Source organism: Eurypyga helias, unplaced genomic scaffold (assembly GCF_000690775.1).
Source record: "Eurypyga helias isolate BGI_N326 unplaced genomic scaffold, ASM69077v1 scaffold16562, whole genome shotgun sequence".
Taxonomy (NCBI): domain Eukaryota; kingdom Metazoa; phylum Chordata; class Aves; order Eurypygiformes; family Eurypygidae; genus Eurypyga; species Eurypyga helias.
In genome coordinates, this window is record NW_010235673.1 from 122,740 (window position 1) to 139,278 (window position 16,539).

Genomic DNA, 16,539 nt, shown 5'->3' on the forward strand with positions numbered 1-16,539 from the left:
TTATTTACTTAGCCACCTCCATGAGGAAGGATGGAGGAGATGGCAGAATGATGAGACAGGAGTGTCACTTTTCCTTAGAATCCTCCAAGCCCGATCCACAGCAAAGATTCCACATCATTTTGGGAAGCTGACATCTAGCCCAACAGATCAAACTGTGGCTGTGTCTCCACCGCCACGTAACATTACTACAGCCACAGCACAGGTACTCGGGTCTCCTGGCCCTCTCACGTCCTTGAGAAGCTGCCAGTCAACACAGGGGTTGGATGCTTTATTGCAACAGAATTACATCTCCAAAAAATCAGGTAGTGTTGCAGTCTACATAAATACAGTTTTATTACATTAACAGCAAGTAAAATTAAAATGTTACAAAAACATTTCCATTGAGTATTTTCCCTATCTACTGCATGTTCTTCCTTCCTGCATGTGCATTTGTTCCTAAAGTGTGTGTGTGTCCAATTTTACTATGGCATGGAAAATACGTTAGCTGAATGAATCCTAATCTGATTCATCCTGGAAACCTTGCTGCTAACAATGACCATACTCTATTATGTTTATCTTCACACCCACCATTCATTCCCAGTATCATGCCCTCTCAGTTACTTGACCTAAACTTGTAACTCAAAGGAGAAACACAGGTGATTTCAGGAACACATGGTAATATGCTCAACTTAACCTCATTCCTGTTACCTAATTGCATAAGTAATATTTTTTTTACCTTATTTAAAAAGTCATTTGGGGGTCAAGATAACTTACTAGGGAAGAACAGGCTAACAAGCTTTCCCAACGTTAACTTCCATTGCAGTGCAACAAAAGAAAAACTGGAGCTTACTCAGCCCATAGCATTTAATCAATGCAACCGTAAAGCCCAATTTGTTCAATACCAGTAGAACACTTTTCTTAAGTTGCTCTACTGTTTATTCTTCAAGAAATCTATGCTCTCATTTAAGAAAAGTTATAGCAACAACCAGAAGAGCTAGATCCAGAGACCCGCAAACATGAACTTAGGATAAACTAATACAGAGCTGTCTCGAGCAGCTGAAACGGCTCCAGCTTCTCTGCTGGTTTTCCAGGCTTCAGCAGAGTGAAACCGATCTGATTTTTGACAGTTCCACCTCAAGGATTTCTATTAAAAGCCATGTAACTGAGAAGATTTCCTGGTGAGCTTTCTCTCTGCTGTGGCCTAGAAATGCGAAGAGCTATGCAGTGGAGACAATCCATCTCCAGAAAGCTGCAGGCTAGGAAAGAAGCGTGAAGGCTCCTTAAAAGCACTCAGAGTGAACAGGAGCCTCCAGAGAGGAGGGAGAAGAACATTTATTCCTTACAGCAGGCAGTGACGTTGGTGAGCTCCAAATTTGTCAGAAATTTCATGGCAGCTAAATTGAAAGAAGGGGGAACCTGAGCAGAGCAGAGAGCATGTGGTCGAGGTTCTCGTCACCATTGTCTTTTCCCTACTAGCCTCGGTCAAAGAGAGCAATAGCAGTGTCTCTCTAAACCCTGCCGATGCCAATACAAGACACTGCTGACTCCACAAAGACTCCAGGTGCCAGAGGATGACACAAAAGGCAGGCAGGCACCTTGTCAAGCCTAAAAGACGAGAGAGAGGTCACAAAAGCATAAGAGCAGACATGGAAGTGCATAAGAAGGTGCAGAAGTTAAAAACAGAGACTGAACTCTAGATTATAAATACATTTTCCTTCCTTGCTAGAAGGACCCCAAAACCTTTCAAAGCACTGACTCTACAGCATCATTTTGAGAGAACAACAGCTTAATACATTATCACACAGCCATATGGTGAAGTCACCAAATGCCACCACCTCTGTTGAACCAAGCAATCCCGAAATACTCGGTAACAGCCTCCAGTCAGCAGCAGTGTGGACACCAAGCTGGTTTAGGTTATAACTTCTGGCCTTACCAGGGCTACAAGAGACTGACATTTGACTTGGAAAGAGATCAACCACCTGGCCAGTGCTGAACAGACAGGGAGACAGAACAGTTCTGCAGCAGCTCCAACCCAAACTCTGTTGGCTCTCCCTATTAACCATCAGCGAGCCGATTCAAATTTCCATCACACAACTGGCGGAGTTCGCTGTCAGTTTACTCTGCCTGTACAGGAGCTATTTCTATTCAAACCTCATGACGTCAAGGCAGTGAGCAAGCCTCGGACATTCACATATTCTAGCTCTGATTTGCAGAAGTGTAGGTGTAAGTGGAAATCCTGAACAAACACAACTATCTGATTGCTGCCAGGGCAGCCAGTCTACCACGTTGATGACTTCTGTGAGCCACCCCGTGGGAAGCAGGATATTCTGTGTATCTGGTAAAGTAAGATCTCTCGTGTGAAGAGTTGAAAAAAGCTGAGCAAACTAGTTTGACAAGGATAGCTTTTGGCACAGTGACACAGTTCTACGAACTTTTATTTGAATATCCTTTTACTAAGAAAGGCTGAAGCACTTTTATGAGCACAGCTGCCATTCTCAAGAGTACAAGTAGCTGCTACTGTTCAGTTGCCGATGTTTCTTTATCAGAGTAATCTGATTCCCATATTTAACAGGAGACAGCTCATATTTGTATGAAACTCGTGACACCCAAGTCTGTGTAGGGATACAGCATTGTAAAGTATTCTGTACAGAACATTTTGCACTTTTCCTCAGTTGGAAGGATACAGAGAAGTTTATTTTTTATTACATATCAAAATGGAGTATAAGGAAAATCCTTCTACTGCAGTGACAAGTCACAGAATAATGTATTCTAGCTCAGTACTAAGTGATAAGATAAAAGTTACATTACCTCTGTTGCAGTAGTCAGTGAATGAGGATTAAGGAAGAGAATTACAGACGTGGCAAAGGTCATGCCGACTGACGGCTGACTTCTCTGGCTAGCAGTGAAACGGAGCAAGTTGAGGTCTCAGAGTAAAACACAGAAGACTGGCACACCAATGCCAAGCACTATAGGGAATTAGTCTTTTCTGTGTACGTAATACTGTTCAGATTAGTGCCAGGGTGCCATTGCCTTGTTCTCTGCCTGCATTTCAACAGGGCACAGAAACCCCAGAGAGGGTTTGAAGGACACTAGTAAGAGAGCTTATTCTTACTGTCTTTGTAAGAAAAAAAAACCCAGAAGGTTTGTTCAGTGCGTAGGGATATTTACACCTTGCACATACAACTGAAAGAGGAAAGAGATTTCTATGATTCTATGATTTCCAACTTCGCTAAAAAAGACCGACCTACCTCCAATGACCAAAACTTAGCATTAAGACAATCTAACTTTGGAACAGGATAATATTGCTCTCTGTGTAGAACAGCGTACTGGAGAGGAAAACGGCTCATCACTTCTAGATCAGAGACTTTTCTGAAGACAATCTTTAACCCAACTGCTTTGCAAGACGAGTTCAGAAAAGTGGAGCAAACTAATTCGACCAGGACGGCTTCTGGCAGAGTAACACCAGTTATGAACTTGTATTTAAATATCCTTGCGCAAAGCAAGAGTGACGCACTTTTATGAGCACAAGAACTTTCAGAAAGCATATGGGCTGAAAATCAGGCTGAATGTGACAGTCTCTCCATTTCTGTGGACTTCCCTCTTGGTTATCCCATTCCTTCTGGGCTCTTGGGAGGAGGAGGGCAGGAAGCACACCTCTCACAACCGCAGCACTCAGTGAAGATAGATCCAGCATCTGAGCCTCAGTCCGCAGCCCCACGCATAACAATTCCTACCGGACTGCTCTCAGCTGCAGAGGCATAGGGAAGCCCGACGTACGTCGACTTCAGGGAAATTCAGTCCACTCAAATCTGGGCTGTAATCAGCATACACAATGTTTCACGCTTCAGAGCTCCTGAGAGCAAGGGCCAACCTCAAATTCTTTGCCCCAGCATGTAACTATAGATGGAGGGGGTGACTGTACTCTGAAGAGGAACAGAGCCACAACAAGGGGTGGGACACAAGCCAGGGCAGAAGAGATATCAAAACAGCCTGCACTCCCAGCGTGACCCAGAGTGCTCTTATTCGAATGACATGTTCTTCATGGTTCATTCTGACCAGCAGCAGCAGAACAAATGAGCCAGCAGCAGAGCTATTGCGTAATCCCACTCCTCCATCAGGAAGGACAAAAGCCATCCTGCAACTGTGAGACGGCAAGCTGCAGCACCTGGGGATATGTGCACAAAGTTCTGAGCATCAACTCAACACAGCTCTGGTTTTTTGCCCCAGAATCAGTAAAATTTACTTTTGATTCCATTAGAGTAGCTATGGGTAGTTTTCATCCCCAGATTGGATAGTTTTCACCCCCAGAAATCTGGTGGGGGTTTTGTTTAGTTTGGATTTTGTTTAGGACTTTTATACATATGAATCTTTTTATATATAGACACATATGTATGGATATGCATACATAAACTGCACGTGAGAACATGATCCGCTGCTTCTTGATTTTATTTGATTAAATACGAGACCCTCGATGGCATCTCTGTCCAGCTTGAAACCTCCAGGCTTCCCAGTGTTGGGGGGAAGGGGGAAATAAATGAAAAAAGCCCACTACGAGCATTTATTTAAGAGTTGCACTGGCCACAGATTATTTCTCCTGCTCCGTTCTGTGCATAAGGCCAGGCGATGAGTCTGTGCAATAAATCCTACAAAGCAGTGCTCCCAGGGAAGGTAAGTGAAGTGCTGGTTTTGGTGGGTCAGCAAGAAATCCCCCCACGGGCTCTCATCTCCAATCCACCTCTCTGTGTCGTGCTGCAGAAGTTGTTTCCAGCAGGAGGGATGTAACACAGAAGAAAACGGCTCATATGCAGTTATAGCCTGAAAGGAGAGTTCGACAGGCCACAGGAGCCGAGCAGCCCTCCCAGGGGAGGCCCACGTTACACAGGGAAGGGCACTTCCACTCACTACGCTCCAACCCTGCCTCCCGGTGCCGGTACCACAGTCCCGTGGATGGCCTTAGGAAGTGCCTCTAAGGCTGAGTTTTGCCTTGGAAAAGTGTATGTTCAGTCCTTTTAAAAAAGCATATTGAGCCACACCTGTGAAGGCTGAATTTGGCAGGATCTTTTCTTTTTTTCATGACAGTTATCACTGATGCTAGAATAACTATAGCTGTTTTCCAGGCAAGACTTAAAATCTGGGTAAGTGATGATATGAGAAATAGCATGAAAGACAGGAAACAAGCCAAAGCAATCATCAACTGCTCAAAAACACCTTCAGAAAAAGCAGCATCGTAAACTTTACATGTATAAAAAAGGGAGGGCATTAAAAAGCAGAGCAAGAAGAAAATAGAGAAAAATCCATATGGGTTATATGGCCAGAGAAGCTGAAGCAACTATTAAAAGAGGCGATAGCAAAATACAAACTCAGCAAAAATCTAACTGGCACATCCACTCCAGCCACAAGGCTTGTTAAGGATGAACACGGAAAGGCCCTGAAAACAAAAGGAAACGGTTGGCTTCGGCAGTTGCAGTGGAAAAGTAGGTTGGATTTCAACTCTGTGGACAATTAAGCTGATCTAACATTTGCCCTACAAACATTCTCCAAAGATAGAATTAAATGGGAAAAACCACTCAGACAGCACAGATTTTAAGAGATGACTTGATAACCTCCAACACAGGTCACTCCGGAGTATCCCGAGCAACTGTGATGCACCAAGAGAAGTAACTCTCAGCAAGCCTTTACCTGTATGACTCTGCATTACTGTAAAGTAAAATACTGGCTCAAGTTTGTATTTTAGAGGCTGGTGTCAAACCAGAATGTATTTCTCTGGATTCTAATTTGGCATTGCTATCACAGAATCACAGAATGGTTTGGGTTGGAAGGGACCTTAAAGATCATCTAGTTCCAACCCCCCTGCCATGGGCAGGGACACCTTCCACTAGACCAGGTTGCTCCAAGCCTCATCCAGCCTGGCCTTGAACACTTCCAGGGATGGGGCATCCACAGCTTCTCTGGGCAACCTGTGCCAGTGCTTCAGCACCCTCTCCTCTCAGATATCAGAACTTCTTCCTGATATCTAAGAAGCAACAGAGATGCAACACACGACACGTGACGCGGGACCATTTTGGAGATTCAGAATCGTCAAGTCAAAGCAGCAGCTCAACGGTGTGCAGCTATAACAGTGTCAAAGACTGCAAAACAGATGGGGTTAATAACCAGCTGTGTAAAACATCCACAGACAAGATGAGTAACTCCCAGCTCAAGGCCTGTGCTGGAAAGTAACAGAACAAGACGGAAGTTGGTTCACATACCTTGGCAGTAACTCAGAGATGGCGGAGGTACCGAGAAGGAAATTGCATCCTGAACTGGTGTGGTGGCAGCTCCACACATGAGCTGAAACCCATGTTTTGTCATAAAAACTACAACACTTCCACTCAAATGTTATTTCCAGTTTTATTAGCAGATGGGTGTGAAAATGGAAGTCTACCAACAGTATAGGCAGAGGTCTGTGCATCTCCAAAAGCAATCCCTCCGGAGAACCGGAGGTATTAAATAGAACAGCCTTACAACCACCAACAGGGTTTGTCAGAGGCCAACAACTACTTATGTCCTAAGTTACTGCCATCTTTTCTGGACAAGTGGGACATGCATCAGAGTATCTGTCCTGAGAAATTTTTCACCAGCAGCTGAAGGCACACATTAAATGTGCCAATTGTCAGAACCCTTTCAACACATAGCTCTTCAGGAAGGGATTTAGTACTAGAAAGGACAGGCAAAGAGCAGCATAAGCATAGTTTGGGACAGGGGAGCCGGTTTTATTTTGCCCTAAGCCACACTTGATGGTTTGGATGGAACTCAGATTCAGAATAAAATAGGTTTGCCTTCAAAACAGATCGCGTAATTGGCTTTAGGTTTTAGTGCAATTTTCTTTTTAAATGGACCAAATCTTTAAGTTGCTCATAACTCAACTGTTTGAAAACAGCAACAAACCTAACTGCCCCCAAGGAAATATATTCTTATCCCCAAACTGAGACACATAGATTGGCCAGCCAAGCTACGACAAAAGAAACTGCTACAGCAGCATCTTGAATTAAACAGCAACCAGCAGTCCCCCGACAGCCCCGAGAACTGCAAATCTAAAGGTGTGACTTCTGTTTCACAGATTTACTTTGCATCAATCAAAACTACATAAAACCCAGTCCTTAATATCCATTCAAATCTATGAAGGCATTTTAGCAGAAAGGGATAGAAGTGATAAGGCATTAAGCTTTTATGCCTGTATTTTATATCCTGCAGCAAAGCAAGGCAACAAAGTAATACTTCAACAGTTTGCTCAAATAAGGGTTTAAATCAGCAATCTGATCTACTCACCCTTTTCACCAGCATCCAGGGAAAGTTTCTTAACGTCATCAGTCAACAAATCCTGCAAGTGGTCTTGTCCATGCTCTGCATCATTATCATCAAATTGAGCTTCTATAATGACATCCGGACTTTTAGCATCGCCTTTCGCCGTCTCTTGAGGAATGCAAGTCCCCAACATTTCCTCGGGGACATCTGATTCATGCGTGGCTTCTGTTTCTTTGTCACTACCATCTGGCTTTATTACCTGAAGGAGCAGGGGATTAAATAAAAAAAAATAAAAGAGGCAAGCTAAATCACTGGACTGAAGAAAGAAAACATTATCTTTCCTTTTTCATCTACATCCCCAAGGAGCTGACAGTGAATTGTGGGTGGCTGGTGGCACACTGCAATTGCCGCATAATTAGCCACAGATATTGCACAACCGAAAGAGGTACCTCACTAGGATAAAGACGGGAACGGCACGGCTTTTGCAATACCTCAACTGTGACAATAATGTGTCCAAAGCGTATCTAGAGCATAACCATGGAGTTCCTGCCAAGTCTCTAATCGGCTCTCCAGAAGCTGGGAGTAAGCACGGAACGGGAGGAGGATACGCTACAATTTAATGGGTTGCTTAGGCCATTGTTCACCAAGATACACTAATCATCCTGGGAAGTCCCACAACTCCAGCAGTTCCAGCAAACGCTGGGATCATGTCAAAGCACATCTCTGGGAGAGCTCCCCAACACACAATTAGGAACAGACTGAGAAAGTACAGACCAGAGAACACAGTGCCCTGCGACCCGCGGAGGAGGTGGACTCTGGCAGCTTGGTAAAGCACCAAGCTTTACATTTATTCTAGGCTCCAGTCTTTTTGTTAAAGCCACTCAATTATTGCCGTTATTTATACAAACCTCCTAATTAAATTGCAGAGAAGAATGAACTCAATTAAAGTACAAATTACTTAACCATTAACTAACTGCTAATTCAGACAAGTAACTCTGACCATTGCTACAGATTTGTCCCCACTGTAGTGCAGCAGTGGCACAGGGGGAGGAGAAACCATATGTGTGATGATGTCGAACAGAATCACGAAGAGCCCGTGTCCCAGCAAAGCAGACACCAGACCTGGATGGCATCCCTCACTGCATGTGACAGAGGCAGAAACTGCTCCCTCCTGGGATATAATGATCAAAACGGTTGATTGCTTGGACACATACGGCTTTACCAGCATCCTTCACTCAACCAACAGCAAGTTCAAGCACCTACCTGGCCCTGGAACTCACAACCAGGTTTTAGTTTCAAAAGCATTCCACTCAAGCTGTGGTACTTCAATGCAAGATTCAAATTAGCACAGAAAAAGAAATAACCTACTAAACATTAAAATCACAAAGGCACTGGGTGATCCCATGCCAGTGCCCTCCCAGCAACTGAGCCCCTCTCCAGCTGGTGCTGGTGTTTGCCAGGCAGTTAATTCCCTGGCGATGCTCCTCCAAGGTCCCTGGTCCTCAGCATCGCTAACCCAGTACATGACAGCAGCAACTGTGCCACCAGCAAGGCGAGTGGAGGGCCCTTTAAAAAATGCAATTTAAACCAAAACAACTTGCTGGTAACATACATTATATGATAGATACAGTCATCAGAAATAAGCATAAATAGCCTCAGAGGTGCTAGGTGAAGGCAATCACTTCAAGTAAGAAAAACACAATCCAAAAAGCTCCACAGATTATTTAGTAACTCAAAAGCAAATAGATCAAATCAGCCCTGCAAAGGGAAGACATTCACAATTTTACATATACAGAGTTACAGTCATTCTTTCAAGCAATACCCATTTCTTCGTAATCTTTTCACAACACATAACAGAAATAAAAACAATTTTAAAACGGGGTTGAATTCCAGTCTTAAAACAACCCCACTCAGATGACATTACTTTGAACTCTTGTTACCTTTGTGACTCTGCTTTCCGTCTTTATTTTCATTTTTTAGTATGTATATAATTTGTTACCATGGCAGATTTTGACTCAAACATTAAATTGTGACAAAAAAGGGAAAAAGTTTGGCAGAAGGTGGGAAAATGGCCAATTATTAAACCTGGCTACATTTGGTCCATAAAATACTGACACACAATGGTCTGGGCAAGAACAGTCTATTAGATTAGAGAGCTGACACGGCTCCACACGCTAGTGACTCTGCCAGTGTGCCTATCCAAAAAGAAAACCAGCGTCAACACTAATGTTTGGACCCTCCCATGGTCAGATGTGGATGTATTCAGCTCTTAAATTTCAATTGCACCAGATGTGTGCAAGTGTGCAACTGCAGCAGGAGTTCATTTTCTTCAACCCCTGCAGGCTTTGCTGGAATTTCTTTCTCTCCCAGTCGTTCTTTGGAGAGGAAAGATGTGTTTCGGGTGCTAAATTACAAAGCTTTCTCTGTGTAATGCAGCAAACAACATCAAATACATCCGAATGATAGGAAATGCTTCTCTAAAGATACAGCACTGAAAAGCTTATGCTTGAAGAGTTTATGTTGCCTTGAAGAAGGCAGCAGCTATGGATTTATTTTTAAATGCTATATGCTAAAATCACCATGCTTCCCCCAAGCTAGAGGATCCACACTGCTGTCACTAGCTAGGAAGATACTCCAGCTGCGACTACCTAAGCCCCCAGTCACACATTTCCTTATGGATTTGCAAATGGGTTTTTAAGTAAAGTTTTCCAGAGTCCACAAAATCGCAACCTCCATGCAGAGTAGAGCAGCAAAATGTCCAGATGCTGGCAAGCACGGGCGATAGGATTTGTTTTCTTTTTAAGGCCAAGACAGATCATTTAGGCTGACCTCATACATAACAGAGCAGGGAATTTCACCCAAGATTGCTTACATCACACCAAAAACGTAGGGAAGCTGTACATCACGAGACTGGAAGGCTGCATACGACTTCACAAAATTAGGAGCTCAGTGGATACAATTACTCCGTTTAAGACAATCAGAGTTGCTGGCCAACATGAGCTCATCACACCGATTCCAAAAGCAGGATCCTTCTGTATATGAGCAGCAGCAAACTTGACCATGACAGAGTAAGCATTTCTTACATGCAGCAGCTCAGAAACCAGAAACTGATTATACTGCACTCTCATTATGCTACTGAAGCTCGTACATGACATACGACATATCGGTCCTTATCAGAAACGCAGAATAAATCAAACACACCACTGGCTCCGTCTATCACGTACTCATATGTGCAGTACAGAGCATCGTTCTCTGCCAATGCAGCTGACTCTGCATGGACCCAGAAGGAGGGGATTCCCCTTGCTCCATATGTTTGAAACGTGTGACTCTACTACCATGCAAACATCCCAGAATGAACAGTTACAGCCCCTGAAAGGACCTTAACTACCTGACCTGGGAAGTAAATGTCAACCTGATGGTTGTATTATTTTCATACACTCTTCAATAATAATTTTTTAAAAAGGTATTTTGACGAAAGTCAATTGCTTATTTGAATGTCTGATCCTTAAGATAGTGACTGAATAAGTCTTCTTCCAACTTTAAACAAACATCTATCACCGAGCAAGCATCAAGTTTCTCCCCCACAGTGATTGGTCTGTAAAGTCATAGCTGTCTGAACACAAGATCTTTGAATGAAAACCCCATTTCAACCATAAATATAACAAAAAACAGCTAGTGGGCAAGAACATCCTGGCATGGACGTGTACAATCTGGACAGCAGAGTGATTACCTCACTGCATCCAGCCCGACCTTGAAGTAGCCATCAGATGTACAATTGTCCTTACTCGGGAGGAATTTGTTCCAGCAGAAAACTGAACTGGGAACCTGTGCATCTGAAAGCACAAGGGTTGCCTCCTGAGCTGCAGGAGAAACCGCCTTCTCTGCCAGGAGCAATCTTATAGCTGCTCCGTTAGTTCCAAGCTTTTCATAGACTTTCCACCTAAGCCTCACATCCACACATGAACAAAGCCCAGGCCTGTTTACTCTTGGGTCAGGTGTGGGGTTTTTTCGCTGCTGCCTCCTCGATGGCAACAGCTAAGAACTCACACATTAGTCTATAATCTCAAGTGACTGAGCCAGACCAGTAATTTTCAATCCTCTTGGAGCTATTAACCCCCAGACTTTTCCCAATAAATGCACCAAGCCCTGAAAGTGTTTAACCTGACATTAATAGGTTTGCTTTTCCTCCTTACTCATCTCTGATCCTTACAAGCAATCCATGAATCCTCATAGATCTGAGGATGAGACATGGGTGACTGCTGGACTAGACTGAGTTGGACAGATACACCTTCTGTGGCTAAAAACCTTCCACACAGGGTCATGGCTTGCAACACACACTTGTGCAAAGAGACCTCCTTCACCAAAAGCATCTTGCAGCTAAGGAAGCAGGATCATCTTCACTGCAGCTGTTTTAGACTCGGATTCATGAAAAATAAAATGCTGGTATTAAAAAAAGTATTTTCATAAGGATACTGGGGAAGAAAGGAGACGGTATAGCACACCACCCTCTTCTCTGTTCGTCAGCGAAAACCCAGCAAAATGCCCCATAATGAGTAATCAAACCCAGAATGTGTAACTTATCCAAAAGACTGTGGAAGCAACAAGCCATTAATGGTAACTCTCCTCACTGGGGCAGACAGACGATGCACAAAGAGCCTCCTCACGCTGCTGCTGAAAGGTGCAGTAGATGTGGAATCTGAAGACAGATTTGTAGCAGGCGGGAAGCTGCAAACCTGTTCCCAGGTTTAGTCCTTTAAACAGGGAGGACTAAACCTGAGAACAGCTATAAGGGACACAAGGTCTTCAGCCCAAACCTACCTCCTGAGGTTTGCAAACCAGGGTAAGATGCCTTTCTTCTGAAAAAATACTTTGGTCAAACACAAGTTCTGCTTTAGCTATCAACAAGTGGTTATGCGCAGTACTGGGTAGGGAGAAAAAGTTTAGGTCAGAGTCGTCGGTTGTCTCTGCAGCTGAGACTTAGTTAAGCAACAACTTTGAGAACAGGTTGAAAGCAGTTATTTCAAAAGGAAGACAGCTGAAAACAGGGGCTTTGGACCAAATTACCACCTCACCGTTAAAAAGACCGTTGCTACCACAACGCTAATACAAACACCACATTTCATACCGATACTGTGAACACCTGCATCTATTAGTCTCCCAGCTTTTGCCATATTAAACAGGCTTCACTTAAAAGCCAGTTCCCTAATGTTCACTCACGAGGGAGTGGGAACAGAGCCTGGCTGACACGAGGATGCTGTCACAGCTCGTAACATACACGCTGGAGCCAAGCTACCATAAATATTGCAAGGAAGAGCTTTGCTTTTTCTGAAAAGAGCAACCAAACAAAGGCTGGCTCGCTCTAACTCCTTCTTGGATAAAGAAAGGATGGCATATCCAATAAGAGAAAAACCACCTATCCCAGTCTTCCTTCTCTTTATACTCCCACGTACCCCAAACAGCTCTGGCAAAGACAACTCAGTAAAGGTGACTAGTCTCAGGAGCAGCAGTTATGGCATTACTTTTAAAATAACAATAACGTTAGACTGGAGGGGTTTTGTTGTGGTTTGGGGTTGGATTCTTTTTTTTTTTTAACAATCTTTTAATTCTAAATCACTGGAAACACTTGGTAACAGCCCACCGGATAGCTATTTTATATTAAACAGCACATTACTGTTTACATTCCAGGCATCACGTTGGATGCAATAACCGTACAAACATCCAAACTAAAATCTCTCCCTCTCGATGGGGAAAAGGCTGCTTGCTCCTCCCCCAGTGGGCTCTGTTCTTCCCAGATGTCACATGCAGTTTAGTCACAGCAGTTGTTACAAAGCCATCCTGCTCGTGGAGTCAAAGGGGTAGAAGATCTGAGTACTCAAAGGCTTCTTGGAAACGCTTTTCAGAGCTCTTTTCTGACTCGCTCCCACTGCACTAGGTGAGACGTGGGAGAGGAACAAAAGAAGTCTAATGCACGTGTTTTCAAAACAAAATATAGAGACAGATCTGCACTATGCCCATCAAACCTGTTGAATCCCCAAAGGCATCTTCCCTCCCTGCCCTCACCAGAATCCTGCATCCTCTCTGCCTAGACTAACCTGCAAAGCAAGCATTTACCACAGAGTTAATTCAAGTAATCAGACTGAGCATCCAGGTTTAGTCCAGCCCCAGCAGACAGCCCTACTACATCCAGGCTTCTCAGGCAGAGGCACAAGGAACAAAATTAACTGCAGGAAAAAATCCTATCTCCAAATAGCCACCTTTTCTCACTATTTCATCCTGCTTCCACCAAGGAACCCCATTCCTGAGCTGTCCACTTATCATCTCTGTGCTTCAGGCTGTACCTAAACATCACAGGTTACAGGGTGTCCCTCCAAATCCAGCTCAAGTCCTGCTCCTACCACCTTGCACAAACAACCAGAATAGCAAGTGGAAAAGCATCAACAGGGAAAATTCAAGACTGACCTTTCTGAATCCGAAAGCCAAAACAAGAACTGTCTCCTCACCGTGTACCTCCACTCCCCATCTGGTCTCTGACCTATCATTTGCCTCGAAAGCTCCCGCTCACGTTGCCCTGGCCCCTGTCCCACACCTACAGTCTGCTTCCGAACACGTTTATCAACACTTCATTGTCACGGAGCAGCAGACAGTTGCCTCTGCCCCCGTCTCTCCCCAAGTCTACTCCTGCCTTCACCCCCTCCCTGCCACCTCTCTGGGGTCTCCCTGGACCCCTCTCCCAGGTCTAGCTCTTGCACCACTGCCTGTGGATATAGTCCTAGGATCACATTCCCTTGGGTTCATTTCACCTGGTTCTCCTAACAGGATAAATGAAACAGCTCCATCTGTACGCTCCTGCTTTTGGTACCCTCTAACAACTGCTGAGAAGCAGGAAATGACAAAGTTGCCAGAAGCAGCTGGTCCTTGCTCAGCACAGACACCCCAGGTGCCGTGGCACCAGTGGTGTGGATCACACCGCTCCGAAACTCCAAAAAGGAGCAACGCTGCAGCCTACAGAGGAAATAGCAGAGCTCAAAGTGGACCCTTTGTCCCAAGTTGCTTTGACAGCAGAGCTGGTGAAGTCTCAGAATAGGCCCCTGGTAGGTCTGTACAACCCTTCCCAAGGATTACTTAGGAACATCTCTGAGATACCTGTCTGGGCTCGAGGGGATTCACACTTCGGAGCTGCTCTGTGATATCCAGACATGCTGAGGCTAATGGTGTCAAGGAGACGCGGGGAGGGACAGCGTCCCTGTGCCCGCTTGCAGGGAACGCTGTACGATCTCCTTTGTAGACAAGCCAACCTGGTCAGGATTCCCAACAGCATTACAAGGCGCTGTATATTATTATAGCTCGATCAACAAACCTGTCCCACACTTTCCACTCCTGCTGCCACCCCCGGGATTTGAGTTGGTGCTAAAAACACAGCCTCTATTCTCAGAATACCTGACCCTCCCACACACATTCCCCAAAACAGAGGAGTCCCTGGAGCAGAAACGATACAGCAGACACCCTGTGTCTCAGCCACAGCTTCCCAACCCACACGCCACTCCTTTACGCAGCTGTAGGTTGTCACTCTTAAAGCAGGGATGAATACCTAGCCACAGCCCGCCACCTGTACAGCAGACCTCTCGAGTGAGACAAGTTTGACCCCAGGAAGGTGCAAAAAAACCTGGTTCAGCATCCAGCCTTTCGCAACACCCAGGAATCAACCATCTCCTACACGCTCAAGATCCCATGAGGCACACACAGTTCCTCCATCTCCTACAAACAAACTCCTTTCACGGAAGAGGCCCTTGGAACTGGCAGCGTCCCTGCTGGACCCCGGCGAAATGTTCTTTGTACCTCGGGTCCTTGCATCGCCTGCTCTTCGCAAGACCTCCCACTTTGGTGCATCTCAGGAGCTGTGTGTTGCACTCCAGGCCACAGCGAACTGGAAACAAGAGTGTAATGCACAGGGCCCAGCTACGAGGTTGCCAGAACATATTGGTTTGAAACATCACAGAAAATATTCGGCTCCATATTTTCAACAGTAGCCAGGAAGAAAATGCATGGAACAATTTTGAGAACTGTTTTTCAAAAGTCATTTAAATCAAATTATGCCCCATCCACACTGGCAGCAAACCCCTCTCTACTAACTGGAACTGGTTTGGTTTTTTCTTTGCGTGTGTGTTCTTTTCTCTTTGGTTTAACATATTTTTTTAAAAAAAAACCTGTCTCCCAGCCATCTTTTTCTGGTAATGTGGACAGGCACTGCAACACTACAGGAATGGGTGCCAGGACAAAACCTATGATGCACAGTCCCTAGAATAAATCACTCAAGAGGGGTGGATTAGAAGAAGAGAGCAATGTAAGGTTACATCTTCAAAGGTATGATTCTCTGAAATCACTGCATTTTCAGCAAACTGCTGCCGAAAGATAGCCAGTTTGTAGCTGATGTAAAGAAGCAGACAGGCTTTTGGATTATTTGCAGCTTCAAGACAATACCATGAATCAATAAATATTTTAAAAGATGTAATTATTACACAGTGCTTGCATGTAATCAGAAAAGAATCTACTTGTGCTGAGTGTGTATCATTTGAAAGCTGCAATGCCAAGCAAATCCACACCGTTGGCTCACACAAACCCAAAGTACTTCTTTTAAAAAAAAAACCAATACAAGTATGTATGAAAAACATATTTCCTGGAAACAATGATACCTTTTGAAGACTTATTCAACATTTCATAAACCGAACAAGCCCGCACCCGCACGTGCCCACAAGAGGAAAGCAGGTTGACAATGCAAACTAATCAAAATGTACTGGAAGGGCTATCCAAGATATTTGCATACCTATACCTCCCAAGGCTATATAGGTTTGAAGCTTTGTTCAAAACTGTGCAAAAACTATTTTCCACATGTCTAAGAAACTCTCTTACTGGTGATGAGCACTTTAACTCATCAAGGCAGGGAACAAACAAATCAACCAAGAGTTTACACGTCGGGGCTTGTGCCTTAAGCCCCTCGCTTTCTTTTTTTGTTCCTTCTGATGGGGCTCCGAGCGCCAGCTCCCAGGGGTCTCAGCCCCGCGCATGTTTTGACACACTTTCAAAGCCCAGAATGGTACACCTGGGACAAAGCACACACTGTTCAGGAAGTGCATGGGGGCCAAGAAAAGCAATAGAAATTTCCACAGTTAACTTGCATTACTGGTTGCCAATAAGCCTCTTATTATGAAAACCCATAATTGGAAACCGTCATATTACAGAACAATTTATGGAAGTTTTCAGAGTATATATGCCCCAGTG

The 16,539-nt window shown here is 44.4% G+C and overlaps 1 protein-coding gene across 1 annotated transcript in view; it reads right to left on the reverse strand.

The window, feature by feature from the left end:
- Positions 1 to 16,539, reverse strand: part of DIS3L2 (DIS3 like 3'-5' exoribonuclease 2) — a gene marked incomplete at its 3' end in the record, with an annotated part of 168,980 nt that overhangs the window by 120,271 nt on the left and 32,170 nt on the right. The window contains exon 5 of the mRNA XM_010146847.1: positions 7,288 to 7,522. Within this exon, the coding sequence (XP_010145149.1) occupies positions 7,288 to 7,522 (235 nt within the window). The remainder of the gene's footprint in view (positions 1 to 7,287; positions 7,523 to 16,539) is intronic.